This window comes from Trypanosoma cruzi, genomic scaffold (genome assembly GCF_000209065.1).
Source record: "Trypanosoma cruzi strain CL Brener 1047053516723 genomic scaffold, whole genome shotgun sequence".
Classification (NCBI taxonomy): domain Eukaryota; phylum Euglenozoa; class Kinetoplastea; order Trypanosomatida; family Trypanosomatidae; genus Trypanosoma; species Trypanosoma cruzi.
Window position 1 is genome coordinate 697496 of NW_001849576.1, and position 21507 is coordinate 719002.

The window sequence follows — 21507 nt, forward strand, 5'->3', positions numbered from 1 at the left end:
CGTGGGACGACCAGCGCACACACACTCTCATTGCTCCCGTAAAGCAAAACACACACACAGGGAGAGAGAGAAAGGTCGCCCACTCAATGCAATGAAAACAAAACAGAAACAGTTACGGTGCTCCGCCCATGCAGCCAGGCAGGACGGCAGCGGTGCGTGTCGTGCAAAAGAGAGCACCAACGGGCCTGCATGGGTGTGCATGCATATATACAATGGGCACATCATGTGTGTGCCTCGTGGGGTGAGGTGAGGGCGAGAGTCCATGCAAGGGGAGACACACACAGAGAGAGAAGGACGAGTGTGTGTGCGGGCGGTGCACGGCTCTCTCCCTCCCTCACTCTCACGCGGCCACCACCGCAGCAGCAGCCGCACACGCAACAACAAGAAGAAGAAGCAAAAGAGGGGAGGTGGTGTGGGAGACCGCGGTGCTGCCGTCACTGTCGCCACGTGTCGCCGTATCGTTTGTTTTGGCGTCGGCGAGTGGTTTTTCTGTTTGTGTTGCTGCATCACCGGCTGTAGAAGCAAGGTTTATATAACCAGTTTCGGAGTTCTCATGTGTTCCTTCGGATTTAAGCACTTGAGCATTGCTATTATCCGCGTCCTCATTTCTCTGGGCATCGGCACTGCCACTTGCGGGGATGGGTGATGCTGTTGTTCGCGCTGGACTGTCTTGCTCTGCCACATCATTCCCTGAAGGCTGTTCCACCGCTTTGGACTCCGTTTCGGTTTCTGACGGCAATTTTTCATTCTTTTCTTCCTTTGAGTTCTGTGCGACGTTTGGTGCTCTACGGCTTCCTTCTCCTGCTGAAAAACTCGGTGCTGTTGATTTTTTTTCTGATGGTGCTGGTGCTGATCGTCCTGGTGATGGCACTGCCGGTGATGGTGCTAATAGTGGCGTTGGTTGTTGTACGGGCGGCTTGCTGGCGGCAGACAACGACCTGGAGGGAATTCCCGTCTCCACAGTATTCTGCACGTTCTTTTTTCCAGTTGTGACCTCCCCTGTGTCTGGACTATCTTCTGTGTCCTGCTCAGTGGAGGACTGCTCTTCTGCTTTTGGTTGTGTTATCGCGGGTGCCTGTGATTTGGGCAGTGAGGGTGCTAGAGGCGTCGTTCCTGAATGCACACCTGTTTCTGGGAAATTATTCTTCTGAGGCGATAAAGCACCGTCGGTATTCTGCAAACCACCAGCAGCAGCATTGGAAAGGGGAGGCGGAGAGTTCACGACAGGACCAGGAACCTCCAAATTCAAATCTTCACTTCCGTCAGAACTTTCACTTGAGCCAACACCATCAACACCAGAAGGACTGCCACCATCACTTTCACTGAGACCAGATACTGTTGGTATTGTTGCTGCCACCTCTTTCGATGAAGTTTTGGATTTTCTGGTTTGTGCCGTATCTTCTTTTTCTTTGCTTCTCTCTTCTTCTGCTTCTTCAAGATCATCATCATCATTATCTTCCTCTTCTTTCTTCCCAACTCTGTCTGTTGTTGTTCCTGTGCCTGTCCCCTCTTGCAGACTGGAATTAATCCCATTATTTATGCCCAAAGAATGCCCCGCGCTGTCAGGCACTCGTTCGCCAGACTCCGGTAATCCCGTTGGAGATTTTTCACCGACACCAGATACATGCTGTGAACCAACCAATGATTCATCGTTCATTTCTGCATCGCCTCCGCCGGCACCGCACCACAGCACGCAGAGGGCACACACCAGCAGCACACGGCCAGTCATCATCATCGCCATCACTCCTGTCACTTGCGTGTAGCCTTCAGCACAAACTAACGCCCCGTCAACGCAGAGGGAAAGCAAAAGAAAGGACACGGCACAGTAAAAAACACCACACACAACACGCATTTCATGAGAAATATTGAACCAATGAAAGTGCAAAACGCACAACGCTCTGTAATGATTTAACAAGAAAAACACAAAACAAGGAAAAACAAAAAATTGCGCCCAAATGGCTCCAGTGTGCATGCACCAGGACACAGCAGGGCAGCGGAAGCAAGTGAAGAAAAACACAATCATTATTTTCTCTTATTTATTTACATCGGACCACAGTGGACGCGCACAAATCCCCGTGGCTGAGTGCTGGCACGCACAGCCAATGCTCCCTCTTAGCCCAGAGTGGTGTACGCCAGCGCGAATGCGGCAAGCAGCAGCGGGGCACACACCCACGCAGAGCTGCTGAGGCTGCCGTCGATTTCGCGAAGACGTGACGCTGCGCGGGTGGTCGCCGTGGTTGGCGCCTCCGTAGTCGTAGTACTTGGCGCCTGTGTTGTAGTAGTGGTTGTAGTCGTCGTTGTTGTCGTACTTGGCGCTGTAATGCTCCTCGAATCCGGTGACTCTTCATTTCCGGGCTTTATTTGTAACACTTCGGCTCCGGCCACTGCATCTGGTTCCTGTGTCCTGCCGGTTCCCGGATCTGTGAAACCTTTCGTACCGGACGCAGCACTTTCTCCCGTTGGCGCAGGAGGGGTTGGAAGGGACTTTTCACTTCCTCCTCCACCAGCTACCTGATTTTGTCCCTCTGTTTTATCGGAATTATTTTTTGACCGCGCCACAACCTCAGACGTAACGGTTGGTGGCTCTGGTGCAGGGGACGTTGGCTTGATGGCCTTTCCACCAGCGCCACTCTTCGGATCCAGTTCAGTATCTGTCGCGCACACGGAGGGGCGGCAGCACAGGGCGAGCACCAACAGGGCGCACAGCAGACGGCACGTCATCATCATCGTGAGTGTGGTCGTTCAGTGGTGTGGAGCTGATCTGCACAGTGAGGGACATGGAGAGCAACAGGGGAGACGAGAGGTGCGGCAGACACACACAGAGGGCACACCACATGAGGAGAGGGCAGCAGCCAGGCATGCACCGTACGCCGCACACCACGCACGACACACACTCCAATCCACGGCAACAGGCACACACACAGCCCTGCCGCAACAACAACACACAGATGGAAGGAGGAGAAGCAAACAGGAGCGGCACACAAGGCTCCACCGCATGCACACACGGCGAGAGCGGTCCGTCGTGTCGGCACCCCTCACGGAGGGTACGCACACACACAAGAGGAGGCGCAGCGCACACAGCAACACAAAAGCAAAGTAACAATAAAAAAAAGGGAATGATCCCCGCACACCACGTGGGTTGTTGGTCCACGGGAAGTGCGGCCAATATCCATCACAAAGCAACTTGTTATCTTGTTTTGGTTGTATGCTGCTACAATAACGAGTGATTAGCGCACGAGCCGTCCGTACCAAAGTGGCGATTATTCCGTCGCAAACGGGCCGTCGTGCGGGCTGGGGCAGTCCCAAACAGTCACAGTCAATATTATCAACGACGGGGCATTCCCACAGTGGATGAAGCGGAGTTTCCCGTGGTCCGTCGGGGATTTCTGCAGGGTGCACAATTATTTTTCTTTTCTCTTGTGAATCTTTATTGTGTTGTTGCAGCCAATAATTCGGTTTGTGTTGTTCCTGCCTTTCGCTGGTGAAGTGCTGCAATAGATGTTTGTTTTTCCTTTCGTTGCTGTGGCACCTGATTCCTCACCGTTTATTGTGGTGGAAATGAAAATATGTGTGGACTCCCGCACACCAGAACGCACCTTCGCTCCTATTTGTTGGTGCATGGAAGGGCATGTGTGTTTGGTGGTGCCTCGTCCATATATTTTGTGGGTGCACATTCCCCTGCAGGCTGAGGGCGGGATGACGCTCCGTCGCGGTGCACTTCCCTCGCATGCCGCCCACTGTGATTCACCATGCATCACCCACTCACATACTCCGTGGTGCCACACCGCTGATATTATTGCAGCCGCTGTGATTCCGCGTATTTCACGCATTTGATTGTGCCACAATACATCCGCTCGTGTGGCCGCCGCATCCAAACAGCGGTGCCCAACATTGTGAGCGGCAGTCCACATCCCTGCATGTCCCAACGCAGTGGTGTTCGACTGTCAGCCAGGCGCCACACAACAGGAGAGTATTGTGCTGGCAGTACAGCACACGGAGCTGCGGTGAATGACTCGGGCGGCGACGCATCCATTTGTCGCAAGGCAGTGAAAAGGAGTCGGGCAAAATAGTGCCGGCTGCATGCACGACACCACATCCACAGCCAAGGCATGCGACGTGATGTGTGTTTCACTGGTGCTGTGAAATGACTGCAGACGACGTCACTAGTGGAGGCATGCCACCCATGATCAGCGGACAGGCAATAATCGGCATGGGAGGCCACAAAAGGCAGCAGCAACAACGCCAGCAGCAGGAGCAGCTCTCTCTCTCTCTGTTGCCTCCGAGAAGTAAATATTCCACCAGCCACAGCTGCCTGTGCCATCGTGACACTCCATGCACGTCGTGGCTGCGTCAACACATCCTGCTCCCTGCTGCGCCTCAAAAGATGCCACACTCCGTCCACTGAGTGCATCGGTGTGAACCGTGCGTCGGCTGTTCGTGAGGACCACAGCGATGTGAGGGTCACCGAGTCGCAGCATGTTTGTTGTGACGTTGTTGCATGGCACCTGCACACACACACACACGCAGCGCCTGCATCCCTCCCTGTTGTGTCCGCCCTCTGCCGGAGTGGCCACACACACGGGCAGCAGCAAAATCGCTTCGCCCTCGACAATCCAAAATCAACACCGACATCCCTCGCGACGCAAAGATCTCAGTTGCCAGCACGGGCCTCCTGTCGCTCTGACATCGACGCCGAAACACGGCACAGTGCACGCACTTATTTTCCTCGCGTGCAGTCAGCCGTTTGCTTCACACATTCTTCGATGGGCTGACGTCAATAAAAGCACGCAACAAAAGGCCACTGTGATCGCACACGCTCTTGCGATGGGCGTCGGTGTGTGCATGGATCCGCTGCTCACACGTGCTGACAGGCAGTCTGCAGCCGGTGCCCTCGTGCCAGTTCATCGGCTCCAGCACGGAAAGGAGAAAGTGGCCCATTCCCGATGCACTTATTCCCACCAGCAGCACCAACACGCTGGTCGCCAGCCGTCATTCCTCAGCACATCCAGCAATGCCGAAAAGTGACGTGGAGCTGTCAGCCAGCAATGCCACAATCCCCGCACACATGTCGGCTCCACCAGAGAAGACACACAAACCACAAACAACACCCTCCACATGTCATCCGAACATCATTCCGACACACCGCGACACGCCAAACAGAAGTGTTCGTCACCCCAACGCACCTCCCCACACAATCACATAGTCCACGCACCACGCACGGCAGCAGCTCACACGTGGTCAAACAAATGTTCTTCGCATCAGTGTTATCCACGTACTGCAGTGGGAAGCAAACAAGAGAGACGAGCTGCCAACCCCCAAAAGAGTGCCACGACTGGCCGCAAGTCAACGTAACACAGCCATTCAAATGAATTCAGTCCTAATGCCCTCAAACTCCCACCTTCCCCCACAAAGGACCCAAAAGATTGAAGACAAACGCACCGTCCATTACATTCTTTGTGCAAACCAAAAGAAGCCGCAGTGCCTTATGCTGCCCTCACAGTCCGTCATGACGCCTGGATGCGGATGGTCACCCATCGGTTCTTACAAACGACGCTTCACACCCGCGACGCATCCTGCGCTCTGAGACACGCGTCCCCCACCATCACCAGAGACGCCCACGCACCGTCGGTACGCAACAAATCGTCAAGGAACGAAGGATGCGTCACGCTGAGAGCAAGACACCCGCCGACAAATCACATCGCAGACATCATCAAAAAAAGCTCCAGCAGCGCCGCAGGCCGCAGAGTAACGTGGATCATCTGACGCATGGCGTATGTCAAAAAAAAGAAACTTGGTGGCGTCACAAGGATACAAGAGAATGACACTCTCTCAACAAGAAAGAAACAATATAAGAATACAAAAAAGAGTAATTAGGCGTCCACAGTCAAAGCAAGCCACCGATCAAAAAAAAAAAAATGAAGGAGTAATGGGTGCACTCAACCTCAACACAAGTAAAACAATGAAAAAAACAAAGGGCCGAAGCGTGGGACGACCAGCGCACACACTCTCATTACTCCCGTAAAGCAAAACACACACACAGGGAGAGAGAGAAAGGTCGCCCACTCAATGCAATAAAAACAAAAACAGAAACAGTTACGGTGCTCCGTCCATGCAGCCAGGCAGGACGGCAGCGGTGCGTGTGGTGCAAAAGAGAGCACCAACGGGCCTGCATGGGTGTGCATGCATATATACAATGGGCACATTATTGTGTGTGCCTCGTGGGGTGAGGTGAGGGCGAGAGTCCATGCAAGGGGACACACACACACAGAGAAGGACGAGTGTGTGTGCGGGCGGTGCACGGCTCTCTCTCCCTCACTCTCACGCGGCCACCACCGCAGCCGCAGCCGCACATGAAACAAGAAGAAGAAGCAAAAGAGGGGAGGTGGTGTGGGAGACCGCGGTGCTGCCGTCACTGTTTTGTGTGCTCGTCGTATCTCTTGTGTTGGCGGTTACTGTCGTTGCTTTTGTATCTTCCACAGTCCCTTCTGTGCCTTTGTCTCGGTGGCTTTGTGGTGTGGCGGCGGTCTCAGGCGGTGGAACATTTTCTTCTTCTTCACTCGTTGTGTCTTCGCCATCCTGTTTGCGGGAATCATCACTGCTTTTTGGAGATGATGGAGGATTTCCTTCCGCAGGCAGTGTGTTCTCTCCGTTACGTGTTGTGAGTGCGTTCCCTACTGCTGGTGTATTTTTGCCGGAGTCCTTCTTTTCAATTTCCTTTTGCGTAGGATTGGCATTTGATTCCTGACTGCCGGAATGAGGAATGTCCTTCGCAGGTACAATTGACTGGCCTGTTTTCTTCTCACTGCCAATTAAATTCTCTTCCATGGAATCTGAGCCTATTGCAGCTGTTCCTCCTTGACCACTCTGCCCTTCTATAATTTCTTCTTGAGCCTCCGTCTCTTCACTATCATCATCATCAACATCATCCTCTCCCTCTCTAGGTTCGGGAGATGCGGGTGGTACATTTACATTAGCACCTGGTACTCCACCATTTAAGCCTTGGGTGTCTTGTGGAGAGTTTTCAAGCTGTTTTGATGCCAGCGGAAGATCAGCATCACTCTCAGGAACTGCCGTCCCCTCCTCTTCACATCTACCACAACCGGCACCGCACCACAGCACGCAGAGGGCACACACCAGCAACACACGGCCAGTCATCATCGCCATCACTCCTGTCACTTGCGTGTAGCCTTCAGCACAAAATAACGCCCCGTCAACGCAAAGCGGAAGCAAAAAGAAAAGACAAGGCAGCTACACCACACACAACAGCCACAAATGGAAGCAGCCCAGCAGAATCTGTGCACACACAAACGGACAGATGATATCAGCACGATTGCAGAACTCCCACACCGCCCTGAAACCAGACGTAAAAAAAAAAAAATTAATTAAAGAGCAAAAAAAAAGATAAAAACCACACACAAGTCTCTCGTGCGCATGAATATGAGTGTGTCTGGGATACGTGCCAAGTGACGGATACAGAGGCAGCAACGCGGAGAACACAGCAGGGCAGCGGAAGCAAACAAAGCAAAACACAATCATTATTTTTATCCTATTTATTTACATCGGACCACAGTTGACGCGCACAAATCCCCGTGGCTGAGTGCTGGCACGTACAGCCCGCATGCACACCTCTTCAGCCCAGAGTGGTGTACGCCAGCGCGGATGCGGCGAGCAGCAGCGAGGCACACACCCACGCAGAGCTGCTGAGGCTGCCGTCGATTTCGCGAAGACGCGACGGTGCGCGGGTGGTCGTCGTGGTTGGTGCCTCTGTAGTCGTAGTACTTGGTGCCTCGGGCGCGGCGGTGGTGGTCGTCGTGGTCGTAGTTGTAGTTGTAATTGGTGTCGTATTCGTCGTAGTGTTTGTCTTTACCGTAAAATCTTTATTACCTTTTGACTCTCCTGTTTCCTGCGCCTGACTCTTTACAACTGACTGTTCGGGATTATCTATTAACCCTGGCTGACTTTTGATCCCACCGTCTGACCCTGGTTTACCAGGCAGAATTATTCCATCCTGTGTAGTGGACGATACATCTGACCCCCCTTCCGCATCTACCGTAACTGGCAGATCCACCTCATCGGAAGTATTCGCCTTGGGGGGTGTAGGGGCTTTTGAACCAGAAGACATGGTCTCCCGAGTTTGCCCCTGTGGCAGTGGGGGTAGATGGCCGGTGGTTGAAACTTGAGCCTCACCACTTGCTGTCCCGCAGACGCACGGGCAGCAGCACAGGGCGAGCACCAACAGGGCGCACAGCAGACGGCACGTCATCATCGTGAGTGTGGTCGTTCAGTGGTGTGGAGCCGATCTGCACAGTGAGGGACATGGAGAGCAACAGGGGAGACGAGAGTTGCGGCAGACACACACAGAGGGCACACCACATGAGGAGAGGGCAGCAGCCAGGCATGCACCGTACGCCGCACACCACGCACGACACACACTCCAATCCACGGCAGCAGGCACACACACAGCCCTGCCGCAACAACAACACACAGATGGAGGAGGGAGAAGCAAACAGGAGCGGCACACAAGGCTCCACCGCATGCACATACGGCGAGAGCGGTCCGTCGTGTCGGCACCCCTCACGGAGGGTACGCACACACACAAGAGGAGGTGCAGCGCACACAGCAACACAAAAGCAAAGTAACAATTAAAAAAGGGAATGATCCCCGCACACCACGTGGATTGTTGGCCCACGGGAAGTGCAGCCAACCTTCATCATCATGACGACGATCTGTTTTTGTTTTTCATTTCTTTCTATTCTGCTACAGCAATGAGTAAATAGCGCAAGGGCCGTCCGTACAAACGTGACAAGCATTCAGTCGCAAACGAGCCATCGTGCACGCTGGGGCAGTCCCAGCCAGTCACAGTCCATGTTCTCAATGACAGGGCATTACCACAGTGGATGAAGCGGAGTCTCCCGTGGTCCGTCGTGGGATCAGCAGCCCGTGGCGTCTGTGATGAGGCGGTGGCGGAAGGGCCTGGTCCATCTCGAGTGTCCGCGTTCGTGCTTCCTGCGTGCCTTGCCTGCTGGCGTGCTTGGCGACTTCGGTGGCGACCTGCGCGCGAGGCAACTTTTAGGAAGACGGTGGCGCCATTGTGGCATCCGCATGTGAGGCCTGTCAAACCATCCGAACGCCAGGCTGAGCACGTCGGGCATGTGCCGTCATATTGTTGACAAAAGAGCGCACTCTGCCGCAGATTGAGCAGGAGGACGTCAATCCGCCGCTCGCTGGTCGGAAAGGATTTGCGGTGCTCATTTCTGGAAGAGGTTCCGGCGAAGGCAGAGGCGAGCCGTTCACCGCAGTCAGGGAGGAACGGCACCACCGACACATGGCGACTTGTGATCCGCAGGGTGCGTGCAGGCCTGTCGAAGAGCGGGCAGGAGTCGCATCGCGCAGTGCGCGGTGCCGCCACTCGGGCGTGATGTCCGGGTCAACATTAGGAATAGAGCCCTCGCCACACCGACAAGCGCCTGTCACGCGGTGTGCGCGCCTTCCTTTTCCTCCTGCGCTTCCTTCCAGTACAGTCGCTTCACTGCGGTGAGGAGGCCCACATGCCAGGCATTGACGCAGTCCTGCGGGAGGGATCGCGCAATGACGGCATCAGCGTCCGCTGTCACGTTGCGTGGGATTCCGCAGTGTCGTGGCGAACATGTGAAGTCAACAGTGTGAACTCGATCCGCCAGTGAAAGCGGCATCATACAAAACTCTTCGGTGACGTCGTCGTGCGCCGCCAGCGAGCCAAGACGGAGCGACTCCATCGCCGAGAGGGAGTCTGTGGCGACAGGAACTCGTGCGGGCGATTGGGATGTCGCTGCCAGGCGGGGAACTGAAAACTGTCTGTGGCCATGCTCAGTGGCAGGACACACCGCTCGGCAGGAGCACGCAAGGCTGCCGGCAGCTGCGCGGTGAGGTCCAACAGGGAGCGCGGCTCTCCGGGGGAGTAAAGCGGCAGCGCGGCGGATCCAGACGCATGCTCAGCAAGAGAAGACGAGCCGTCCGTCCAGCGGCCTGCGTCATACGTTCCCAGAAAAGCGCAGGCCGCTTCAAGGGCCGATCGTCTGACACCGTTCAGGGCGTCCTTGGCGTGCCGTGGCCAGAAGACGCTCACCTCGTTGCAGCTCACAGTGTCGCGGACGAAAATCCGGTGCTCAGCATGAGGGGCGCGGATGTGTTCCGGGGAGATCTCCATGTGGCTGCAGACGCGTCGCAATTCATTAACAACAGCATCTCTCGGAAGCGGGATCGATGTCGCCGCTACCTTCCCAAGTGTTGGCTAAACTGTGGTTTCCAAGCACAAAACGCCACGCACGTCCTCAATCTACCAAAGTGTGAGGCGTTCGTGTTGTGTGGGTGCGCGGAACACAATGCTCCCCCGCAGCGGTGCTGGATTGGCGGTCAGGTGGACAGAAGTATCCTTCGTTGATGCGCGTGGGCCGAGCGATGCTGTGCAGCTGTCGCGGTGCCGCACTTCAGGCTGTGGAGGTGAACGGGGACCGGACACGGTGCGATGTCTTTGCCGCCGTCGTGCAACGCACTGTGGACGCACCCAACCAGAAAGGACTGCATGGTGTGCTGGGACGCCCCAGCCTCTGCACCCAGCCGCAGCTGATGGCGGCGTGGCACGGTCCGCATCGCAGTCCAACTAAAGCATTGTTTTTTCATTTGCATTGTGGTGTGTGACGAAGGTGCGTAGGAGCTTCCCGATCTGGTGGGAGACTTGCGATTCTGAAGAATACGTTGCAGTTGCGCAGCGCGGCTTTGAGGAGAAGGTGAGTGCCTGCCGCATTAATCAGCAAACAACATCTCGGATGACAACAGGAGGCACTGCGGTTTCTCCTTTTTTTGCAAAGCGACTTTATTGGATGTCACGTTTGATTGCAGCTCTTGGGCCTTTTGTGGGGGAGGGTGGGAGTTTGAGGGCACTAGGACTGAATTCATTGAGTGGCTGCATTCCGTTGAATTGCGGCCAGTCGTGGCACTCTTTTAGGGTTTGACAGCTGTCTCTTTTGTTTACTTCCCACTGCAACACGCGGATAACACCGATCCGAGGAACATTTGTTTGACCGCGTGTGGGCTGCTGCCGTGCGTGGTGCATGGACCATGTGATTGTGTGGGGAGGTGCATTGGGGTGACGAATACTTCTGTTTGGCGTGTCGCGGTGTGTCGGAATGATGTTCGGATGACATGTGGAGGGTGTTGTTTGTGGTTTGTGTGTCTTCTCTGGTGGAGCCGACATGTGTGCGGGATTGTGGCATTGCTGGCTGACAGCTCCACGTCACTTTTCGGCATTGCTGGATGTGCTGAGGAATGACGGCTGGCGACCAGCGTGTTGGTGCTGCTGGTGGGAATAAGTGCATCGGGAATTGGCCATTTTCTCCTTTCCGTGCTGGAGCCGATGAACTGGCACGAGGGCACCGGCTGCAGACTGCCTGTCAGCACGTGTGAGCAGCGGATCCATGCACACACCGACGCCCATCGCAAGAGCGTGTGCGATCACAGTGGCCTTTTGTTGCGTGCTTTTATTGACGTCAGCCCATCGAAGAATGTGTGAAGCAAACGGCTGACTGCACGCGAGGAAAATAAGTGCGTGCACTGTGCCGTGTTTCGGCGTCGATGTCAGAGCGACAGGAGGCCCGTGCTGGCAACTGAGATCTTTGCGTCGCGAGGGATGTCGGTGTTGATTTTGGATCGTCGAGGGCGAAGCGATTTTGCTGCTGCCCGTGTGTGTGGCCACTCCGGCAGAGGGCGGACACAACAGGGAGGGATGCAGGCGCTGCGTGTGTGTGTGTGTGCAGGTGCCATGCAACAACGTCACAACAAACATGCTGCGACTCGGTGACCCTCACATCGCTGTGGTCCTCACGAACAGCCGACGCACGGTTCACACCGATGCACTCAGTGGACGGAGTGAGGCATCTTTCGAGGTGCTGCAGGAAACAGGATGTGTTGGCGCAGCCACGACGTGCATGGAGTGTCACGATGGCACAGTCGGCTGTGGCTGGTGGAATATTTACTTCTCGGAGGCAAGAGAGAGAGAGAAGGAGCTGCTCCAGCTGCTGGCGTCGTTGCTGCCTATTGTGGCCTCCCATGCCGATTATTGTCTGTCCGCTGATCATGGGTGGCATGACTCCACCAGTGACGTCGTCTGCAGTCATTTCACAGCACCAGTGAAACACACATCACGTCGCATGCCTTGGCTGTGGATGTGGTGTCGTGCATGCAGCCGGCACTATTTTGCCCGACTCCTTTTCACTGCCTTGCGACAAATAGATGCATCGCCACCCGAGTCATTCACCGCAGCTCCGTGTGTTGTACTGCCAGCACAATACTCTCCTGTTGTGTGGCGCCTGGCTGACAGTCGAACACCACTGCGTTGGGACTTGCAGGGATGTGGACTGCCGCTCACAATGTTGGGCACCGCTGTTTGGATGCGGCGGCCACACGAGCGGATGTATTGTGGCACAATCAAATGCGTGAAATACGCGGAATCACAGCGGCTGCAATAATATCAGCGGTGTGGCACCACGGAGTATGTGAGTGGGTGATGCATGGTGAATCACCGTGGGCGGCATGCGAGGGAAGTGTACGGCGACGGAGCGTCATCCCGCCCTCAGCCTGCAGGGGAATGTGCACCCACAAAATATATGGACGAGGCACCACCAAACACACATGCCCTTCCATGCACCAACAAATAGGAGCGAAGGTGCGTTCTGGTGTGTGGGAGTCCACACATATTTTCATTTCCACCGCAATAAACGGTGAGGAATCAGGTGCCACAGCAACGAAAGGAAAAACAAACATCTATTGCAGCACTTCACCAGCGAAAGGCAGGAACAACACAAACCGAATTATTGGCTGCACCAACACAAGAAACATTCACAAGAGAAAAGAAAAATAATTGTGCACCCTGCAGAAATCCCCAACACACGATGCAGGCATGAGGGGTTTCCCTCCGCAAAAACAAAAGGAACGCATGCAGACATCTGTCAACATCCTAAAAGAAACAAATAAATGGTTGCTTGCATTATTCCATTCCTTGCGCTTATTTTTGCGTGTGCTGCTGCTGCTGCGGTGGTGGCCGCGTGAGAGTGAGGGAGAGAGAGCCATGCACCGCCCGCACACACACTCGTCCTTCTCTCTCTGTGTGTGTGTCCCCTTGCATGGACTCTCGCCCTCACCTCACCCCACGAGGCACACACATAATGTGCCCATTGTATATATGCATGCACACCCATGCAGGCCCGTTGGTGCTCTCTTTTGCACCACACGCACCGCTGCCGTCCTGCCTGGCTGCATGGGCGGAGCACCGTAACTGTTTTGTTTTTATTGAATTGAGTGGGCGACCTCTCTCTCTCTCCCTGTGTGTGTGTTTTGCTTTACGGGAGCAATGAGAGTGTGTGTGCGCTGGTCGTCCCACGCTTCGGCTTTTTGTTTTCTTCATTGTTTGTGGTTGAGTGCACTCATTCTGCGTGTGTGTGTGTGTGATTATATGAGTAATTTGCGTGTGTGCTATTGTTCTCTCTCTGTCATTGCTTTTCTTTGGACTCTCTTGTGTTGCACAGCTGCTCTGCAAGTGTAGGCGCTGACAAACACACAAGCACAAGCACATGCACACACACGCCGTGCCGCACACAGGTGGACTGCCCCTGCACTGCTAGAGGAGCTCTCGGCGCGCTTTGGAATTTCGCAGCGGGCACAATTGGACTCGGTGCGTTGGCGTCTGTGGCTCCCGTTGTCGACCCTTCTATCCGCTCTGTTGGAAGTGCCGGCGTGGTTGTGGGATGGCGGGAGAGCAACGGCGGACGCGGTGACCTCAACGCAGTGAGCTCACAGTAACTTCCTTGTCCAGTGGCAGTGCGGATGTAACGGTCATAATGATCGCACCGCCGGCACGCTTGTTGTCGAGTTCCCCGAAAGGAGAGCAGTGAAAGAAGGTCCGTCCGCATGACTCTTTGCATCTCCGCTTCAGGGCTGCGCATCACAATTGGGGTTGCCATGCGGTTATGCAACAGGGTATGATCTGCTGGGAGAGCGCGCTGTGCTATGCTCCTGCACCTGGGGCTGGTGCTGTGCCGTTGGCGGATGTTGATTGGCCGGTCACACAAATATTGCGACACCACGAGGAGAAAGGACCAAACACTCCGCGTGGAGAGAGCGTTGCGGCAGATGATGACTCTGTGCGACGGTGATGGACGTTCTCTCGACGAAGGATTGACGGATTGTCCATTTGGTGGAGTCGGTGCGCATGCTGTTTGTGTGGCCGCCTCTGTGTTTTCCTTTTACTCTGCTGCGTGGGCCGCATTCTGACGCATTACTGGTCCAAAGCCATTTTGCTTTTCTCACTCTTCTTTTTCCTTTGTTTCTCTCCTCCCGCATCCAGGCTGCGCCACTGCTGCTACTCACACGAAACCAAAAAATGCATTTTACTCAAGTCATGCGCCAGCCACGCCGCGCCACACCGCTTTTCCCACTGGTGGCGTTGCTGCTGATGTGCTGCGCCATTAGGTGTGTTGCTGCTGTACCCGCCACACAATACCGCTTTGGGTTTGACGTGCCGAAGAGGAGGAACGGCCCGCTGTCGACTGCGGTGGTGCGTGAGGTGCCGCGCAAGGGACAGGGCGCGATGCAGGCATACACCGTCGCCACACAGGATGACGACAGTGGCTGGGAGCCGATCCGCATTGCGGTGTACACGGAGGATCTGGAGAGAGGCACGAACAAGAGGAAGAAGTACTGCGAAGAAGGAGAGGATGAGTGCTACAATGCATTGGGGCAAAAGGTGTCATGCAAAGCAGAGCATTTCCTGACGGAGGCAAAGACACAATTGTACACTGGAGAGATTCTCTTCGGTGCCGTCAAACTGCACGCTGAGCGACTACTTGTGAAACCCACTGGTGGGACGATAACTGTACCGAGGGCTGTGAATGGACCGTGCAGCCACTTTGCGGTTCCTGCCAGGCAAAAGAGTGACGGTGTGCCGAATGCAGCTTTTATCATCTACGCTGCTGCTAGGCCATCGGGCACGAATAGCAGGTCTGTGTGGGCGGCCACGTGTAACACATTGACAGACTTTTGCCCCTACATTGGCGCCATGAACTTTGATCCGAAGTACATGACTGACACGGCGTGGAGCGTTCGCGTTGCCGCACACGAAATTGCGCATGCACTTTGGTTCAGCCAGGAGAGTATGGAAGACAAGAGCCTGGTGAAGAAGCCAGAGAGAAGTGTGCGTGGGACGCACCGCAGGATGGTGGCAGGGAAGCACGTTCAGGAGAAGGCGAAAGCGCACTTTGGTTGTGACTCTCTCGAGGGCATGGTGCTGGAGGACGAAGATGGCCCTCCGGAAAAGGAAATCCCTCACTGGAAGGGACGCCACGCGCGGGACGAGCTGATGGCTCCCGCAGTCGGTGCCGGCTACTACACGGCTCTGACGATGGCGGTGTTTGCGGATATGGGATACTACCGCGTGAATTGGAGGATGGCGGAGCCGATGAGCTGGGGCAGCCGCAGTGGCTGCGACTTCCTGGTCAACAAGTGCAATACAACCGATAATCTTGCCGCCAAGTATCCTCACATGTTTTGCGATGCTAAAGACACAGAGACGCTTCGCTGCACCTCCGACCGCCGTCACGTTGGGACGTGCACCGCAAGCATTGTTGAGGACAAGGGGAGTCTGGTGGATAAGGACGTTTGCCCTGTTGTTTCTTTGGAATTTCACGAAATCTCGTCTGGGACAACGTACGGGACGTGCTCGGACGAAAATGTGGATTATCTCCGTGGGTCGCTGACTGGCGGCGGCTCGTGGTGCCTGGACGCGGAGTTACTGGAGACGAAGGGCGGTGATGGCCATAAAAGCGTCAAGGGAGTGTGCACGCAGGTGTCATGTGGGGAGGGCACAGTGAGGGTGAAGCACCTCGGCGGCAGTGTTTTTCAGCCTTGCCCTGAGGACACTGACATCCCAGTGGCGTTTAAAGATTTTCAGAAGGATGGGAAGATCAAGTCCCCCACGTACGGCGAGGTGTGCACCATTGCCGCGAACGGCAGCAATCCTGTCATTCCGAGCGCGTTGGTGGGTGGACAGGGTGACGAGCAAGAGGAGGAAGCAGAAGAGTCGGCGGTTGCTTCAGGGTCGACTCCGGAGGAACTCGTCCACAGTTGTCTCGTGTGGCGTCTGGTGCCTCCATTGAAAAGGAGCCTCCCGGTGCTTCGGCTGCGGGTGTCGCTGGTGGTGGCCTTCATGCCGGTCCGAGGGGTGATCCGGGGGTGCGGGCCGAAAGTGAGGACAACACTCAGCGGCGAGGGAGGAGACCTGTCAGTGGGAGCGAGGGAGCCAACAGAGCCTCCGGCTCCGACGCTTTTTTTTTGCGCCATCGCCCGGCGAGGACGTTGCACGAGCGGAGGGCGACCCGCGGGCGGATTGCCCAGCGGTGGTTCCCAGTGCCTCCGTGCCTGCCACTCCGATTCCGTCCGTCAACAGCGACGATTTCCAGGCGATACCCGATGCGTTGGTACAGCAGGCCGACAGTGATTGTTGTGCGGCTGCTGCTACCGCTGGCCTCATTCCCTTTGTGCTTCTTGTTGTGGTCGCTGTGGCGGTAGTGGTGGTGCCTCTTTGAGCAGCCGCGGCGGCTGGGCGCAATCAAACTGCGGCAGGGCGACAGTATTTACTTGGCACATTGACCCCGCACTCAAGATGTGCAAACCGAAGCAATAACAATATAATACACTCACTGCATTCCCCATGTCCTTCTTTGCTTGCGGTGATGGGCAAAATGACCGGTCTTTTATTGCATTGTTTGTTGTTCTGGGAAAAGGTGTTTTTGTTTTATTGCTTAGAGGGTCTAACTTCCGTGAAAACTGTGTGTGAACGAAGTAGCATGGAGAGAAAAGACAGTTCCCAGCACCACATGTATACACGCGTTTTTTGATGCGATTGGGACGAGGGGAAACCACCATACTCTAATCATGAGTAAGAAGTAAAGGAAATGTGCTCCAATGGAGGCGGGGTCGTGCCAGCAGCTGTTTCTCTGAAGGACCTGGACGACTGCCTCTGCCTCCGTAATTGGTGCATGCGGCTTTATCTTTTACGCTTTGCTTGGTTTTGTGACTTTGCTTCTTTTTGTGTGTGTGCGTCATTGCGAGAATGTGGACCTCAAATAATTTCTGTGCTTCGGCTTTTAATCTGTATGCGTCCTTTTTATTTTTTTGCCTTCCCGGCCTTTTGCATCCGTTTTTGAATGGCTGTGTGTGTTTCGGGTGCTCTGCTGCACTGTGGGTAGTGTGTCTTAATTCCCTCTGTCCCTGCTGTTCTGATTGTGAGAACACGCTGTGGGTGAGGGTGCATGGCTCCGTGGTTGCGGCACTATTTGTTGTGGTTGCGTTGAGGCAGCCCGATAAGACTGCCAACGTGTGGCTCTTGGGTGTCTCGTTGGGCTCATTTCCGTCTCCTGCGCGATGGACTCCCGTCGCCGGCGCACCCTTTCGTGCAGTGGCGTCAGCGCAACAAGGTGGCAGTTTTGCTGTTGTTGCTGCTTCAGCTGTTTTGTGTTTCCCTCTGGTATTGTGAGGTGCGGGTGTCGGATGTGGCGGCAATGAGCTGGAGATAAGGAAGGAGGAGGATGGTGCGTGCGTGCGTGAGGACCCTGCGGTGTTGGGGCGGTGCGCACTGTTTGCGGGCTTGATGCGCCCCTTTGGTGCATGGCGTGTCTTGGTGTGTCCTTCTTGCCGTGTGTGTTGCCAGCCGGCTCTTCACGATTGTGGCAATGGCGTGTTGACAGCTGTGTTTGGGTTGGCGCTGGCTGTTCCACCCTCTGGGGCCACGAGGACGTATGCATCACGTTGAGCGACAACAATCGCGCACGACGCCTGGTACGCAAGCAAGTGACGCACCGACTGCCGACGCGGCACGTCCCTCTTGCCTTTTTTGACCCTCTGGTAGCCTGCAGTCTGATGTCTAGCCGTAGTGGTCTCCTCTTTTCTCACTCCTTTTGTGTGTGACCGCATGCACTGACCACAACAATTGTACAATATAAGTATTACAGAGTGCAGGTTTGTGTGTTTGTGTGCGTGTTGCCGTGGATTGGAGTGTGTGTCGTGCGTGGTGTGCGGCGTACGGTGCATGCCTGGCTGCTGCCCTCTCCTCATGCGGTGTGCCCTCTGTGTGTGTGTCTGCCGCACCTCTCGTCTCCCCTGTTGCTCTCCATGTCCCTCACTGTGCAGATCGGCTCCACACCACTGAACGACCACACTCACGATGATGACGTGCCGTCTGCTGTGCGCCCTGTTGGTGCTCGCCCTGTGCTGCTGCCCGTCCGTCTGCGTGACAGCGTCTGATGAAGGTACAGCTGGTAAAGCTGGAGAACACTCCGATCCAGCGAAGTCTAATTTAGAGGTAACAAATCAGGTGGCTCAATTGCCTGGTAAAAGTTCTCTTCCGCCAAAGATAAGTGAGGGAGGGATAGGAACGGCAGAGTCACAAAGTGATCTCAACCAGGCACAGGGTCAGGAAAACGATGAGAAACCCACTAATGAAGAGGCGGGTCGTCATGAGTCCGAAAACGCAAAAGACCAAAATCAAAAAACAAATGCAATAAATAAGACAACCACTACGACAACCACGACCACCACTGCGCCAGAGGCATCAAGTACGACAAATACAGAGGCGCAAACCACGACGACCACCCGCGCACCGTCACATCTTCGCGAAATGGACGGCAGCCTCAGCGGCTCTGCGTGGGTGTGTGCCCCGCTGCTGCTCGCCGTATCCGCGCTGGCGTACACCACTGTGGGCTGAAGAGGTGTATGTGGGCTGTGCGTGCCAGCACTCAACCGCGGGGATTTGTGTGCGTCTACTGTAGTCCGATGTAAATAAATAGGAGAAAATGAGTAATGATTGTGTTTTGCTTCATTTGCTTCCGCTGCCGTGCTGTGTGCTCCATGTTGCTTCCTACATTTATCACTTTGAACGCATCGCGGACACACTCACATGCACGATACGCATACGATTGTTTGCGAGGACGCATGTTTGTGGATGCATGCACACTGGCGTCATTCGTTGCAACTTTTTTGTGCTTCTACTTGTTTTTACTTTATTGCTGGTTCTTTACTGTTGTTTTTTACTTTTGTTTTCAATTGCTTCTTTCATGTTTTTCTTGCTGATCAATTACTGCGGGGCTGTGTGTGTGCGTTTTGCCCTTACACTGATTTCAACTGCCTCATGGTGTGTGCAAGCTGCTTCCATTTGTCATTGTGCGGTGGCTGTGGCGCGGCTGTGTGACTTGCCTTTCTTTTCCATTTTACTCTGCGTTGACGTGTTGTTAGTTTGTGCTGAAGGCTGCACGCAAGTGACAGGAGTGATGGCGATGATGATGACTGGCCGTGTGCTGCTGGTGTGTGCCCTCTGCGTGCTGTGGTGCGGTGCTGCTGGAGCTGCTGCTGATAGCTCTGAGAAGATGGCGGATCCTTCTTCTTCTGAAAGGTCCCAAGCGCTACGAAATGGTTTATCTGAGCCCACGGATGGAAAAAAAAGTGTGGAGCACAAGTCCTGCTCTGTGGAACCGGTGTCGGATGCAAATACCGCGGAATGTACGAAGGCGAAGTCAAACAATTTGGATGCCATTTCTACCGATCCGTTATCGCCGTCACACGCGCCCAGTAACCAAGATCCCCAAACAGGCCTACAGCCTGTTGTGCCACCTACCGGGCCTGTTCAGGCAAATCAACCCAGTCCAGGGCACGTTAAAGGAGTTGTGGAGGAAGTACGGGAAGAGGATGACGAGGCAAAAAGAAAAAAAGAACTTGAAGAGCAGAATAAACAGCAAAATCAAGAAAGTCACGAAAATCCATCGTCACGTGAAAAACCTTCAGTACTAAAAGGAGATCAAGCTGTAGGACAAGAAGCAACGCTACAAGGAGACTCAGCGCAGCAGGGAAGAAAGCACCAGGAAGAAGCACCAGTACAAATACAACAAGAAAAAGACGTACAGCACAGAGGATTATCCCAGCATGACCAACAACTTCAAAGTCATGAAGAAGGACAGGAAGGACGACACCCTGACGAAGAACAACCGCAACTACCAAAAGTACAAAAAGAAAAGATAGCGACTGCCTCACCAACTGGGCCAAATTTAACGCAACAGTCGCCGCCACAAGTAAAACTACATGGCATGCAACAGGAGGGATCCGCCGCCAGTTCATCGGAGCGGTTGAAAGAGAAAATTCCCTCGGTTTCAACGGAAAGTAAATCAAATGGAACGATTGACCCACCGTCGCCAAAAGCTTCTGAAGGAGAAGGTGGTGCTGCTGCCGCACTTCAGGCTGAAGAGGAAGACGAGAAATTTCGCAAAGATGCCGAATTTTTTGAAACCGCAGTTACAGAAGACCACCACCATGAACAACCCACCGAAAATGAAGGGGAAACAACGAAAGAGAAACCAGCCGTTGTTAAAAATAACACGGCAATTACAAATGACAGTGGAAGTGACGGCAGCACCGCGGCCTCCCACACCACCTCCCCTCTTTTGCTGCTTCTTGTTGTTGCGTGTGCGGCTGCTGCTGCGGTGGTGGCCGCGTGAGAGTGAGGGAGAGAGAGCCATGCACCGCCCGCACACACACGCGTCTTTCTCTCTCTCTCTCTGTGTCCCCTTGCATGGACTCTCGCCCTCACCTCACCCCACGAGGCACACACAATAATGTGCCCATTGTATATATGCATGCACACCCATGCATGCCCGTTGATGCTCTCTTTTGCACGACACGCACCGCTGCCGTCCTGCCTGGCTGCATGGGCGGAGCACCGTAACTGTTTCTGTTTTGTTTTTATTGCATTGAGTGGGCGACCTCTCTCTCTCCCTCTGTGTGTGTGTTTTGCTTTACGGGAGTAATGAGAGTGTGTGCGCTGGTCGTCCCACGCTTCGGCTTTTTGTTTTGTTTTCCTTTTTGATTTTGTGGTTGTGTGCACCCATTCCGCGGCTGCGTGTGTGTGTGTGTGTGTGTGACGATATGAGTAATTTGCGTGTGTGCTATCTGCCTCTCTCTGCCGTTGCTTTCTTTGGACTTTCTTTTGCCGCACAGCTGCTCTGCAATTATATCCACTGACAAACACACATGCACACAGACACACATGCCATTATGCATACTCTGTGGAGCGGCATGATTCCTGAGAACGGATGCACGCAGAAGGTTCTAGCTGCGACGTCCCTTTCGAGGGTGGAGGGGAGCCTGCGATTTATTTTTTGACACGTTGCAGGCGTGCAGTCGATTGGGTGGTGTGGCTTAAGGTGCCTGGTACAAGTGCGGATTGCTTCTCGTCCAGCTGCTGCACGTGCCAATTTGTATCTCCTATGCTGTGTATATTTTGGTCAGGGATTCTTCGCCTGCGTGGGGTGATGTGCATTGGAGGGTGCGCTGGAAGGGTGAACAGTAAAATGACTGGCGGCAACACGTGTACTTTGAAAAGGACTGTCGTGTCCTTTTGCATCCCGCCTGTTGTTTCGTCTGTGGGCGTTGCTC

The 21507-nt window shown here is 54.5% G+C and overlaps 7 protein-coding genes across 7 annotated transcripts, besides 7 other annotated features; 3 read left to right on the forward strand and 4 right to left on the reverse strand.

Annotated features, from left to right (window-relative positions):
• Positions 1-1084: part of a sequence feature (areas not merged during assembly with more than two copies in the genome that could not be assigned to a particular haplotype) that runs on past the window's edge.
• On the reverse strand, positions 341-1741 carry Tc00.1047053504081.460 (mucin-associated surface protein (MASP), putative; the record flags this gene model as incomplete). The annotated part of the gene is made up of 1 exon (XM_816325.1): positions 341-1741. One exon carries the CDS (start codon positions 1739-1741, stop codon positions 341-343), a length of 1401 nt encoding a protein of 466 aa, XP_821418.1.
• Positions 1085-1517: a sequence feature (areas merged during assembly that could not be assigned to a particular haplotype. This can correspond to areas where the two haplotypes were merged or to regions with more than two copies in the genome that were merged during assembly.).
• Positions 1398-1472: a sequence feature (CT-rich).
• Positions 1518-21507: part of a sequence feature (areas not merged during assembly with more than two copies in the genome that could not be assigned to a particular haplotype) that runs on past the window's edge.
• On the reverse strand, positions 2113-2727 carry Tc00.1047053504081.470 (mucin TcMUCII, putative; the record flags this gene model as incomplete). Its single annotated transcript, XM_816326.1, has 1 exon — positions 2113-2727. One exon carries the CDS (start codon positions 2725-2727, stop codon positions 2113-2115), a length of 615 nt encoding a protein of 204 aa, XP_821419.1.
• Positions 2225-2307: a microsatellite.
• Positions 6319-7164, reverse strand: Tc00.1047053504081.490 (mucin-associated surface protein (MASP), putative; the record flags this gene model as incomplete). Its single annotated transcript, XM_816327.1, has 1 exon — positions 6319-7164. One exon carries the CDS (start codon positions 7162-7164, stop codon positions 6319-6321), a length of 846 nt encoding a protein of 281 aa, XP_821420.1.
• Positions 7365-7387: a sequence feature (AT_rich).
• Positions 7631-8266, reverse strand: Tc00.1047053504081.500 (mucin TcMUCII, putative; the record flags this gene model as incomplete). The annotated part of the gene is made up of 1 exon (XM_816328.1): positions 7631-8266. The coding sequence occupies one exon, from the start codon at positions 8264-8266 to the stop codon at positions 7631-7633; it is 636 nt and encodes a 211-aa protein (XP_821421.1).
• On the forward strand, positions 14243-16525 carry Tc00.1047053504081.510 (surface protease GP63, putative; the record flags this gene model as incomplete). Its single annotated transcript, XM_816329.1, has 1 exon — positions 14243-16525. One exon carries the CDS (start codon positions 14243-14245, stop codon positions 16523-16525), a length of 2283 nt encoding a protein of 760 aa, XP_821422.1.
• Tc00.1047053504081.520 (mucin TcMUCII, putative) lies at positions 18251-18790 on the forward strand (the record flags this gene model as incomplete). Its single annotated transcript, XM_816330.1, has 1 exon — positions 18251-18790. One exon carries the CDS (start codon positions 18251-18253, stop codon positions 18788-18790), a length of 540 nt encoding a protein of 179 aa, XP_821423.1.
• On the forward strand, positions 19353-20570 carry Tc00.1047053504081.530 (mucin-associated surface protein (MASP), putative; the record flags this gene model as incomplete). The annotated part of the gene is made up of 1 exon (XM_816331.1): positions 19353-20570. One exon carries the CDS (start codon positions 19353-19355, stop codon positions 20568-20570), a length of 1218 nt encoding a protein of 405 aa, XP_821424.1.
• Positions 20969-20992: a microsatellite.